The following is a 12,638-nucleotide window of genomic DNA, read 5'->3' as shown; positions in this document are numbered from 1 at the left end:
CAGTTTTATAAGGAATGTGCAAGGTCTGAACTGCTGTGAATTGGACAGCATGGAAAGTCCTGTTGTGTTGGATTTCCTAAAAAAGCCTTCAGCCTTGTTTCATTCTCAGTGATTCACTGTCAGAGGGCTGCTGACATCTGTACCCAGATGTTTTTTGCCACCAGTCTTTGAGAAAAAAGAGTGGTGCTAGAGATGATTTCTATACTTTGAGAGATCATCTGTTGAGATCATGCTTGGGCACAACTCTTAATTCTTTTGTAAGTGGCAATTAAGTTACTTTTAAGCTGTCCTTACTACTACTATCTCCATGTAGAGTATGAAGCTGTAAACAGGGTTTATGTATTTCCAGTGTCAGATATTCAGAGGCAGTGTTACCCTTTGGTTGGAAGAGACATCTGGGAGTTGAAATGTCTTTCAGCTGTTCCAGATGCTGCTTTTGACTTGCTCCCTGACCTTTTCACTGCTCAGTATTCCAGCTCCTGAGACTTGTCAGCTGTTCCGCATTTTTTTGTCTCTCTTGCATCACTTGACCCTTTCAGCTATCAGAGGCTCTTTATTGCCTTGTCTGTAGTTTTTTTAAGCTTCTCCAGATAGGTACAGCTGATCTTCTGCTATATGCAGTTTACCTCTAACATTGCCAGTTGTGCAGAATAAGACACTTGAAATGGGAGTCTGGGTAGAAACCTGGCAGGTTAAGGACCACTCCATTCTAATGACAGAACAGTTTTGTGGTGGGAGGGACCTTTTAAAGGTCACCCAGTCCAAGCCCTCTGTAATGAACAGGGACACCTTCACTTTTCCAATCGCTTTGGTAGCAGCAACCTTGTCTTGCAACTGTGTGCTACCACGTGAGAAAAAAACTGAGGGGATGTATACATAACGGGTAGCATGCAAAAAAGCATAACAGAGATACTGTTATCCTTGGAAGTTGTTGCTGAAATTCTTCAAAAGCCTTTCCTGTGCTGTGACATTTTGCAGCCACTCCTAAATCAGGTATGGTCTATCTGTACCTGAGAAGCAATACCCAGACAGATTGTGTGCAAATGTCTGTCAGATACACAAGTCTTCTACAGGTGGAGTCCATCTCCACCCAAAAAAGTTAGTGGGATTAGGAAGTGATGGTTAGGTGTCCTTTCTAGGTGCCAGGAGAGATCTGCGACCAACAAAGTGCTCTTAGCTTTGCAATTTTCTTATGGCTCCTGCTGCCACAGCAGTGGTGGGAGGACAAGAAAGGAGAAAGCTGCTGTGTGGATTTTTACAGAATAGGACGGAATGGCAAGGGCAGCAAAAGTAAAGCTGTGAAAATTATCCAAATGCTGATCTGAGAATGTGATGTGATGCTGCAATAACAGGCTGCAATTGATTTGCTTTTACAAAACTATGCACATATTTACTAACAGTAGTCATTATCACGGAAAATAAATATACACATGGATGTTTTTCAAAAGTGCCTGACCAAATGTGTTAAATAATTCCTGTTGTAATTCACAAGAAGTTGAATGTCTTCTTATATTCTTTATAAATCCTCAAGTCCCATTTTATTTGGGCTGTTTATAGCTGTGTTTGAATTGTTGTAAGAAAACAGTAGGCTTGTAAAGGTTTGGCTGGTCTAAGAATGTGTTTGAAAATTCTAACATGAAAATGCAGATGAGGTACTAAAGAGTTGTATTTGACCAAAGCCTCAATTTTCTGGCAAAATTATTGGGTCTTGGTTTTCGAACTGATCCCAAAATGCATTGAAAAAGTAATGGATGTGTTCCCCTCAGCTGTGCCAGGAAGTGAATATCACACCTCTCACAGTTTTTCATTGCCTAAGGAAAAATTATTTAGGCCTTGGAATTAAAATTCTTTCAAGCAAAATATATTCAGGCTGTCGGTGTTAGGACAAAAGTGAGAGTGAGGAATGCAGAGCAGCCAGGTGATCTGTGCCTAGGAACGTAACTGCCAGTGCTTCAAGAGGTTTGTTAGATGTCTCAGAAAACCTTTTGGATAAATGTTCTAAAAGTTTGTGGCAGAAAGCCTCTGGTAAGTGCACTGCTGCAGGTTTTGGAAAAGAGCAAGAGAGGAATGCTGTAAAATCTCTCCTTGCAGTGACAGAAACTGAGACATGCTCCATGCAATGTAAAAATGCTAAGCACAAACAGAAAGTTAGTTTAGAAAGTTATTAAGTATGTTTTTACCTCTGACATGTTTTTCCTTCCATGTGCAGTATCCCATTGACACAACAGATGAGTAGCAACTGATTTGCAGTATCCTGATGGTGGGAAATAGGCCAGTCTTCTGCTTCCTGCAGCAGTTGCTTACAAGCTCATGCCTCTGTAGCAGCAGAGATTCAGGTGTCTTGGGATGTCTCACAAGCAAGATGAATACTGACAGTGTTTTCACATACTAAATGATTTTTAAGAAGTTGCTACTCAGACTAAATCAAAAATAAATTGAAAGGAAGCTCACTGGTCAAAGGCAGCAATTCTGAACCTGAAAGATACCAATAAACTCAAGCACACTGTGGATAGCTTGTTATAGGTAAGCTGAGGGAACCCAAAACTGGACATCACCTGGAAAGAGGTGTAAGTGTTGAAGTATTAATCTAGTTTTACATGGCACTGTTGTGTCACAGAGACTTTTATGAATTTTGTGTGTGTATATGTATTTGGTAGATATGTTCATCAATAACCAAGCCTGTTGTTGCTGCAAAATTGCTGCCTCTTGCTGCCTGTTTGTCCACGTGTTTGGTGCAGTGTTGTGTGTGCCTGCTCTTTTTTGCTCTTTTTGTGAGAGAAGGGAATTAGATGAAATAGGCTGAAAGAGTATGGATCTGGGGCAGGCACTCTGGCAGCTTCCCACTTTTATCCATTTTGTGGTAGGCTGACATTGGGCTGCAAAAACCAGCATTTGAGCAGTAGCAAAGATGAAGAGTTACTGGAAGTGAACTCTGCTGATGTTTTGCATGCTTGAAATGTGCTATCTTGGCCATGAGAAATTTCAGTGAGAAGAAAAACATTGACTGCAAACCACCAGGGTTTCTTGCCAAACAGATCATCTTCATGCAGTCCTGTGGCTATTCTTGTAACTGGATTTGGTGTGCTTTAATGAGTTTCTCTGACTATTTCCTGGCAAAATGCTGGGATCTGGGGGAGATGCCCAATTTAATAATTCAAGTATTGAGTGAGTGGTAGCTGAGGAGAAACACTTCTCTGCTTTCTGTGCCTTCCACACTGGCAAGGAGAACATAAGTGTGGTTAGTTGCCTTCTAGACAGACCAGTGAGAGAGGCAAGTGGCTTTATGGGAGCAGAAAAAGGTTGGATTGAGGCCAGCAGTGGTAGATGGTGATGGTCTCCATGGGCCAGGGGATGTTGATGCAGAGCCAATGTGTCAGGGAACATTTCTCATTTTGTTTGCTTTGCACTCCCGATGTCCAGGCAAGCCCAGGAGAGTGAGCCCACAGGCAGCCCCAAATGAATATATTGTCTAGAATTTATTCAGTTCTGGTCATTACCTAAACTGGAGGCTGGCCAGCTCAGTGGAGTTGACTCTGGCAGCAAGTACAAGTTGTGTTTCCTGTTGAGAAGATGAGTTTGAGGAATATTCTCATTTAGTGCTGAAAATGCATGGCTTTCTGCCTCCTCTTATGAGACCAAGAGGACTTGGAGTATGTTGATGTAATTCCACACTTTGTCATGTGTTGTTTGCATACTGTTTGCACCTCACTGTTCTCTGCATCGGTGCCAGCACCCTGATATTTCTGCAATTTATTTTTATGATCTTAGTGTTGAAACAGCTGTAAAAACAAGTAGTGAAAGTGAGCCAGCTGCTGGAATTTCTGATTCCAAGTCTGGTTTGTCGTAGGCAGACATTAAAAGGGAAGGATATATGAAAAACAACAAATAAACCTAATCTCAGGACTAAATGCAAACAAGTTAGGTGGCTGAATTTTTTACTGCTGAAGAGAGTTAAATCACTAATGAATGAAATAATATAGCCTTTTTTTGTACAGAGCATGTCTAAGTATATGCTACTGCTTTAAAGGAGATCTTACACTTTCCTGTGCGGATGTGGGAGTAGCAGACCTGTTGTCTCTCCTACACCTCATTTAATATTGCAGAAATAGACAGAAATTTTACCAGACAAAGAGATGGAGATGTATTAACATCTTCCTTGACTAAATAAAAATTTACATTCTTACTTTGTACACTGATATCAGCGCCATTGGCATGTGACTACATGAAAGAAAATAAAAAGTTGTCTTTCATCCAAACAGCTAATTGGTTTTGACTTTGGTATTTAGATTCTTGTTTATGGTCCAAGTGTAATAGGGACCTAATGTCTTTAGCACTGCAGTGATACACGTAGATACTGTGTTTAAACTCCTTTGTCCCTGCCTTGAGGCTTGCCCAGGCAGCAGAGATGAGCTGATCAGCTTAGCAGTTGTGCACCAAGGAGCACAGGGCAGCCTGTGGGTAATGATTTTGTTCCTTTTTTCAGTTGCAGTAATTCACCTGCTGTTTACAATGCTTTCCATAAAATATTTGCTAATATTCACTTTCTAAGGGTGTGAGTTGGAGGGCTGCTTCTTGGCATCTACGTTGGTCCAAGCAAAACCCAGCAGCATCCAAGAGATTCCTGCTTGGATTCAGAAAATGCCAGTTATGAGTTGGGTGCATTTCCTTTTGGAGAGAGGGCAGTGTGGTCTGAGGACCTGTCAGCTGGTTCATTTTTGTTCTTGCAACTGTAACCACAGGCACACAAAAAATAAAATCTTTATCTGCTCTGCAGAGAGCCAGACACGTTTGTATGTTTTGTGGTGCCACTTGGCTCAAGTAAATCTCACAGTACAAGTGTTCTGGGTGACTCTAGTGAACCCTGAAGAGACAGGAGAAAGATTTCCTTTCTCTGAGAAGAATACCAAGTGATTTAAGTTTTGATCCTGCAATTTGTACTTTGCTGAAACCTGTGTGCTTGTGCTGAGGCCTATTAACCTCAGTGGCACAGGGCAGTGAGGAGTTGTAATCATGGCAAGCAGATCCCAGGATCAAGCCCAGAGCAGGGACGTGAAAACAGACTGTGTGTGGGTATTTAAAGAGAAAAAGCTGTAAACACACAACAGAGGTGGCAGCTGGAGAAGTTGTTCCAAAGGGGATGTGTGAGCAGTAGGAAGAAAGGAGCCAAAGGAAAAAAGAGCTGAAAACCTCTTCTGATTGGAATCTATTGATTCCTTCTATTTTTGTGATTAATTTTATGGTGATGTAACACTATGTATTAATTGTCAGAGGGATGGCCTCATCTGTCAAATGAGTATATTATCTGTTTCTAGTCTGCCTTGGAAACTGAGTGCATGCCTTTGCAGTGGCAGTGCTGATGCCCATTCATGATGTTCAGTGAAGATCATCTTCTTGTGTAGGGGACCCCGAGCAGGAGTGCCAGGCTTGGACTCGCTAACCCACTTTGCTAAAGTGAGAACATGAAGCTTCAGTTTAGATGTTCTTAGTCAGAGATGTCTGCTGCCTGCAATGTCAAGAATATTTCATTCTTTTCCCAACCTGATTTTTGAAACAAAAAGCTATCTAAGAAGCCAACTTTTCTGGGCCTGAACAGCTGTGCAGGCTCCTGGTGAGGCAAGAGATTGCCAGTGGTAGTCTGGAAAGAAGAGAAGCATGTTGTTCTTCAAATGCTTACAGTGAAATTTCATGATTGATTTTGCACACTACTGTGCTTGTGGTCAGAGTCACATTTTATTCTGTTTAGGTATAAACTCTTTGGCACATGTAGGTTTTGGTTTGATTTGTATTTTAACTGGAAATACCAGAACTTGCAACTCAAAGTTGTGTGTTTGTGCTCTAGACTTACTAGGAGAGCAGGAATACCTTTTTGACTATGAAGATTAAGCACGTTACTACATGATTATGTGTACAAAATCCATCAGAAAGGTAATGACTGTCCAGAAATGGTTAAAAGGTACAGTTTTAATAAAGCCAAAATGCCACATGAAACTTTGTCAAGTTTAGTTCCACAGTTCTGCTCTAGTTTTGACACAGTTCTTGTGCCTTAAGATGGGCCAGAATTCTTCGTGGTTTGCCACATGTCGATAGCAAGTGTCTGGGCACACACTAACTTCAGTCAGGAGTTGCCTGTAAAGGAGTAAAAACAAAAATAACAGAAAAAAACCCCTGCTTGTCTGGTGGGGTAAAATTAAGCTTTGGTGAAGCAGAGGCTTTTTTAACATTACCTGAAAGCCCCAAGCCTGCCAAGGAATTTTAAAGGGGGTCCTCCAGTAGTCAGCTGCTTTCTTTAATCAGGGGAAGTACAGTAAGTTCATTCCTTGTTACTGCCTGTAACCCAGCAGAGCTCACCCTAAAAAACAGCTGATGTCTTCTTCAGTGCTGGCCAAAATATCTTGTGCAGCAGTTGACATACTTTTGCCTGCTTTTCAGCAGTTCATTATTATTTTATAGGTGAGTGGTAGTTCTCTCAGCTGATGGGGTGCTGGTATGAGAACAAGCAGGCAGATGGCAAATGCCTTTCTAGCACACTTCTGCAGCCAAGGTGTGTTTCTTCTCCAGCTGTGTTGAAAGGAGCGAGTTATTGCCTGGATAATAATCTAATAATTTTACCTTTTCCTCTTGCTTGCCCAACAGGAGAGTTGCCCGTTGCCAGTATGGAAGAACACAATGGCTCTTCAGAGACTCCTGCCCTGAGCCCAGGGCAGCACGTTGCCATCAAGTGTGGGTGGCTGCGGAAGCAGGGGGGCTTTGTCAAGACCTGGCACACGCGCTGGTTTGTCCTCAAGGGAGACCAGCTCTACTATTTCAAAGATGAAGATGAAACCAAGCCCTTGGTAAGTGAAGGGAGGAGATAGGATGGGAGGTCAGGGAGAAAAGTAAGTTAACAAAAGCAGAATTGTCGGGAGCGTAAAGCACCAAACTTCTCTATCTCTGTCACTGGCTCAGTGTTGGATTTGGGATTTTGGTTACACTGAGTCAGGCCATGGCAGTTAATGTGGTTTCCCCATCAGACTCATTTCTAAAACTTCCTTTCCCAGGTCAGGTTTTCTCATTTCTGCATTTTAAAAGGAGAGGAGTATACAGGAAGTTCAAGTAGCAAAAATCATCAGTCAGATGGATTTGACTGAGGCCGATGAATAAACTGTATTTGAAAAAATCCTGCTTTTTTTTTTTTTTTAAGTTTTTTTTTCTGCTTACTATGCAGAGTATCCCTGCTTTGTGTCTTCCCACATAAGACCGTAGCCTGAATACATTGCCATCTGTAATATGGAACAGACTGGTGTGTGCCTGGCTGGTTCGGTTGTAGTGACTTACTGCTCCTTACCCCTCATCTCTTTTCCTATTTATTTAGCTTTTCCATCAGCATGTTTCAGGGCTGCCCAGCCCCAGAGTGCCAGAGGAGTAGAGTTAAAATAGTGCTGCCTCTTGGGTCAGCCTCTTTGATAGTAAGGATCTCCTGCTAGCACCTACAGGGGTATGATCGTCTCATGTATTAACGATTTTCCAGATGTTTGTGACTTTCAAAAGAAGCTTTGACATCTGCAAGTTACTTCTGTGCAGGTACTAAAATATGATCATCACACCCATATTTCTTATGGCTACTAAATTCCTGATGGTATACCTTTTGTATGGAATTTCACAGGGAGTTCTCAGGGATGTAAAACCCATCTAATCCAGCTTCCTGTATGGAGCAGGCATGACACTTGGCTGAGCTTTACAGCTTGCATTATGGTGCGCATGTTAAGAAAAGTATTCAGTCTTGAGGAAATGGTTTCCGAAGTGTGAGTTAATTTCTAAATACCTATTTCACATCTTGGTAGCTGTTTTCCCATAAAATTTTCTCAGATAGTATAGGTTAATCAAGTAACACACTGTATATTTACACAAATTATATAATATGATGACTACTTTGAGTATGAAATAATTAATAATTTCTGGGAAATACAGCATATCTTTCACTAAATATATTTTTAATCAAGAGTGTAAAAAGCAGCCATCAAATTAAAATGTTTGTGGGCTAGATTCTGGGTTTCCAGAATATAACTCTGCTTCCTAGTACTTAATATCTGCTAGGATGTTTGCGTGCAAAGACTTTGTGGCTTTTTAAGAGGTGGCATAATGCTGTGTTTCATGGAACCTTCTACAGCCCAGAGCCCAAATTATCTTCTTGTCCATCTGCTACTGACCTCTGGGATGGTTTCAGAAATATCCTGTTGACTTTGCTGCTTCCCTTTTGTCAAATAGAGGTGGTGATTCTGATTCTGATAGATTAGGTAGCAGCTTGTGAAATAACTAGAAGCTTATTTGAATTTTCCACTTTGGTCTCAAGGAAGTTCATAAAGAAATATAAAGTAGGATGGGAAAAGTGCTGAGAGAAGTGTAACTTAAAATATGCTGATGGGCTTGGAAAATTAATGTGCCTGTCCAAGTTAGGATCAGTCAATAGCTCACCTTGGTGTAGCTTTTGAAATGTTTCCGAAACAAACTGCGCAAGTGTCAGTGCCTGAAATATGTCCCAGGTTCAATGCCATATACAGAACTATTTTTTTCCCATTACATTGAAGGGTTTGCTGCATTAACTGTGACAAGAAAATCACTATGACCTTCTGGGAGTCCTGTTGTTCTTTCTGTGGAGAGCTAAAGCAAAGAACTCCACTGATAACGTGAATTTTCGGTGCATTGGGGTATTAGGAAATGGCAAGCATGTTTTGTTATATTGGATCTGTATTTAGGATAAATACCTCTTTGTTTACTACTGGATTGTACAGTCTGTATGATTTACAGATGTACAGTAATTCTTTTACACAGTAATATAATGGAAGAAAGTTAATGAAGTTTTGTTTCAAATCAGATTTTATTTTTATTTTGCTTGCTGGTCGGTTGTGTTTGGAGGGAAGCTGAGAGCAGTGATTACTTGTACTGAGGAATATTCTAATTGCATGTATATATATAATAAATAAAATTGTGTGTATATATATTTGTATATATTTATAGAAGGTGGAAGAACTATACTAGGAGAGGACAAGACAAGCCAGAGGGCTTATGTTCATAGCTTATATTCATGTTAATGTGAATTAGAGAAAAGCATAATCCAGTTTCCGGTGCAAATTCAGCTGGTGTCCTGAGCACCAGTCTGCTTAACATTTGGGCTTGGCTTCTGTTCAGTCTATAACAGATATTATGCCATGATGTTTGTGTTTTTGAAAGTGAGGGAGATGTGAATGGAACCAGATTTTAGAAAAATATTCTGATCTGTCAGACTTTATTCTCCAAGTGACTGTGTATAATGGGAGTAAAGAGAAGGAGGAACATTTTGTGTCTAAACCATCAGTAAATGCTTTGGAATTCCTGGAGCAGGCTCATTTCCTGCTAGTAACAGAGATGGGTACCACATATGCTTTAGTCAGTGTGTGTACATCTCCTTGGCGTCAAGGCTATTAAATTTAAAAGTCATTAACTATCAGTGTGAGAGTGGGGAATTGCCTCTGCCAACCTGTGCCTACAGGCACACAGAGCTAGTGAAGAACAACAGAAGAAAAAGCAGTGCACAGCTGTTACAGTCAAGGTCAGTGAATTGTCATTGATTCTTTATTATCATCAAACACATGGATCTTTCCCTTGTAATGTTTTATCAATAAATTAGCATCTGTCGTTTGCTCTGATAGCCCTGAAATATCTCTGAGGATCTGGCAGAGATGGCATTTCTGTTTACTGAAGATGTGTGTTTGGGATAGCAATAATCTAGTTAATTCCACAGGAGGAAAAAAAATCTAACAAATAAGTGAGCAAACCATGTGAAGGAATAAAATCTGATTTCTGATAAATCTGTGTTATCTCTACTGCTTGGAAGTGATACTGGATTTTGCTTTCTTAATTCTTTTTACTGTTTTGTGCTTTAGAAAGCTAGTATTCGGCAGGATCTGAAGGTCAGCTCTTCAAGCTTGAAATGTGGGCAGCTGAAAAATCACAATTTAGCACTCCCTTTTCCACAGTACAGCTGTTGTTTAAATGCAGCCCATGAAAATTCATTTCTTCTTTTCTTCTCTCCTATGGTCAGCCTCTCCAGCTCTGTCATGGTTGACATGGTCTTGACTGAAGCCAGGAGGAGCAAGTCAGTGCTGGCCCATGAGACATTCTGCTTTTTGTGGGGTTCTGTGAGCAGGAGAAGGGAGATTTGGAGCATTGTCTCCTTTTTGCAGTTTTGCTGTCTCACTCTCCCAGTGTTACTGAGGAAGGGGGGGAGCAAGGCTTGGTACCTTGTACTGATGGAAGATCATTGGTATTAGGTTCTAAATTAACAAGAATGGACAAGCTCATCCAGTCTAAAAAGCATTTGAATTTCAGGCACCTCTTTGATGTTGTTGAGACTCAGCTTGGTTTATGGACTTGAATTTGAGGTGTGTACAGAAAAGACATGTTGAAAAGCTATGAATTAGCCTTCAGGAAACACTTTTGGTGTAAGTCTGAAAGCTGACAAGGATCTGCTGTTTCAGTTTGTATCCTAGTTTATAAGTTTATGTTCCAGTTTGAACAGTTTGCCATGCAGTTTTTCTCCTCAAGATCTTTATAAGCTCTCAACTGTTCAGCTTAAGTAATGCTGGAAGGTATTCAGTGGCTCACAGTATCTTAGGCAGGCCCTTGGATAGGACAGGGGATTGAAGTGGAGAAGTGTCAGTCTTAAATGTGACATTTGAATTGGTTGTTGACTGAAAGTGAGTTAGTGGCAACTGCAGTCTTAAGTACTGTCACTGTCTTAAGTAGGTCACTGTTTTGTTTGTAAGGGAAAGATGTTCTCTGATGTAGAAAAAGAATATATTTTGAAGTATTACTTTCTGGGAAAATTGTAGAATGAATCATAGAATGACCTGGGTTGGAAGGGACCTTAAAGATTCACAGTTTCAACCTCTTGTCACTGATGTCCATTGGGACTCAGCCCTTGACCACCACCCTCTGGATCCAGCCAAGTCCTTATCCACCTAACAGTCCCACCATCAAATCCATTTATCTCCAATTTAGAGAGAAGGATGTTGTGGGGAACCATGCTGAACACTTACGGAAGCCCAAATAAATGACATCTGTAACCCTCCCTTGCCCACTGATGGAGTCACTCCATCACGAAAGGCTACAGGGTTGGTCAGGCAGGACTTGCCCTTGGTGGAACCATGCTGGGTGTCTCAGATCACCTTCCCATCCTCCATGTGCCTTAGCACAGCTTCCAGGAGGATCTGTTCCATGATCTTCCCAGGCACAGAGGTGAGGCTGGCAGGCTGGTAGTTCCCAGGATCCTTCTTTCTGCCCTGTTTGAAGGTGGGTACATTTCCCTTTTTCCTGTCATCTGGGACTTCACCTGACTGCCATGGATTTTAAGGCATCATGGAGAGTGTCTTGGCAGCTGCATCAGTCAATTCCCTCAGCACTCAGGGATGCTTCCCATCCGGTCCCACAGACACCTGTACATTCAGGTTCCTTGATGGCCATGAACCTGATCTCTGCTTACAGTGGGAGAGACTTTGCTCTCCAGTCCCTATCCTGCTGTCCCTCCACTGCAGAGGTGTGGGAAGACAGATTGCCCCTGAAGACTGAGGCCAAGAACTTGAGTACCTCAGTGTTCTTGTCTGTTGTTAACAGTGTACCAGTGTTGTTTATTGGGGTGGCTACACCTTTTTGACTTTCCCTTTTTGGTTAACATATTTGTAGAAGCCCCTCTTTGTTATTCTTTGTGTCTCTGCCAGATTCACTGCTTCCCGTTTAATGCAATTTGTGTAAAAATTTCATCGACCGATAAATCCATTTAACAGCATTAATAGAAAACTTGATAAAGTGCAGTTGTATTTTTAAATTAAAATCAAGCTTCTAATGAATGTAAATAGAAAATACTATGATAAATACATATTTTGTGTCTTAGCCTGTCAGGGAAAATCCTTCAGCATTAGTATTGAATATGATTAAAGATTGATCATCATGGTTTTAAATAAGTTAAAAGGGAGTGGAAAACATTTCTTTGTGGAGGGCAAAAACCCAATTATACATGCACTTGAGAGCTGCATCACAGGAACTGTGATCTCTCCTTGCTGCCTAGAGCATTTTCAGTCAAGGGAGATCAGAGTATGCACTCTGGTCCTTGTCTCTGGGACAGCTTTTGTGTAAATACTGATGAGCATCACAGCAAGTGAAACAGCTTCTCAGTAGATTTTGCTTTAATTTTTAAGAGCATCCCTCTCTGTCTTGCTGAGGGAAGGATGTGAAGCACCGAGTTCACGTTTGGCTTCATGGGCCTTGCTTGAAAATCCATAAATCCAATTCAGGGACTTGATGTGAAAAGAGCAAGGAATGTCCGAGCCACTGATAATGATATTTCAATTTTTCCATTTCTAGGCAAAATGTTTGTTATTAATCTAGTAAAGTTAAAACAATTTTGGGATGGACATGTGCTGCAGGGTGAACTCTTGCCTGTGTAAACCTATTGTAAACTTTAAAGGGAGTATCTAATCAAATGAAATTATGCAGGTGTCACAAGGGGGGTGAGGGTGGGGGTTTGATAGAGAAATGTTTCTCAGGAATTTCACTAGAACCTTAGTATTACTGGATGAAGTTAAACAGGATTTTCTTGACATCAGTACTGATGTTTGCCAGAAATC

The 12,638-nt window shown here is 41.1% G+C and overlaps 1 protein-coding gene across 4 annotated transcripts in view; it reads left to right on the top strand.

The window, feature by feature from the left end:
- The window catches only part of ARHGAP24 (Rho GTPase activating protein 24), a 189,457-nt gene that overhangs the window by 22,806 nt on the left and 154,013 nt on the right, over positions 1 to 12,638 (top strand). For all 4 annotated transcript variants that reach the window (XM_059844015.1, XM_059844016.1, XM_059844014.1 and 1 more), the window contains exon 2: positions 6,634 to 6,833. In XM_059844015.1, the coding sequence (XP_059699998.1) occupies positions 6,654 to 6,833 (180 nt within the window). In that variant the 5' untranslated portion in view covers positions 6,634 to 6,653. The remainder of the gene's footprint in view (positions 1 to 6,633; positions 6,834 to 12,638) is intronic.

This window comes from Haemorhous mexicanus, chromosome 4 (assembly GCF_027477595.1).
Source record: "Haemorhous mexicanus isolate bHaeMex1 chromosome 4, bHaeMex1.pri, whole genome shotgun sequence".
Lineage (NCBI taxonomy): Eukaryota > Metazoa > Chordata > Aves > Passeriformes > Fringillidae > Haemorhous > Haemorhous mexicanus.
This window is presented reverse-complemented; position numbering and strand designations above follow the sequence as displayed.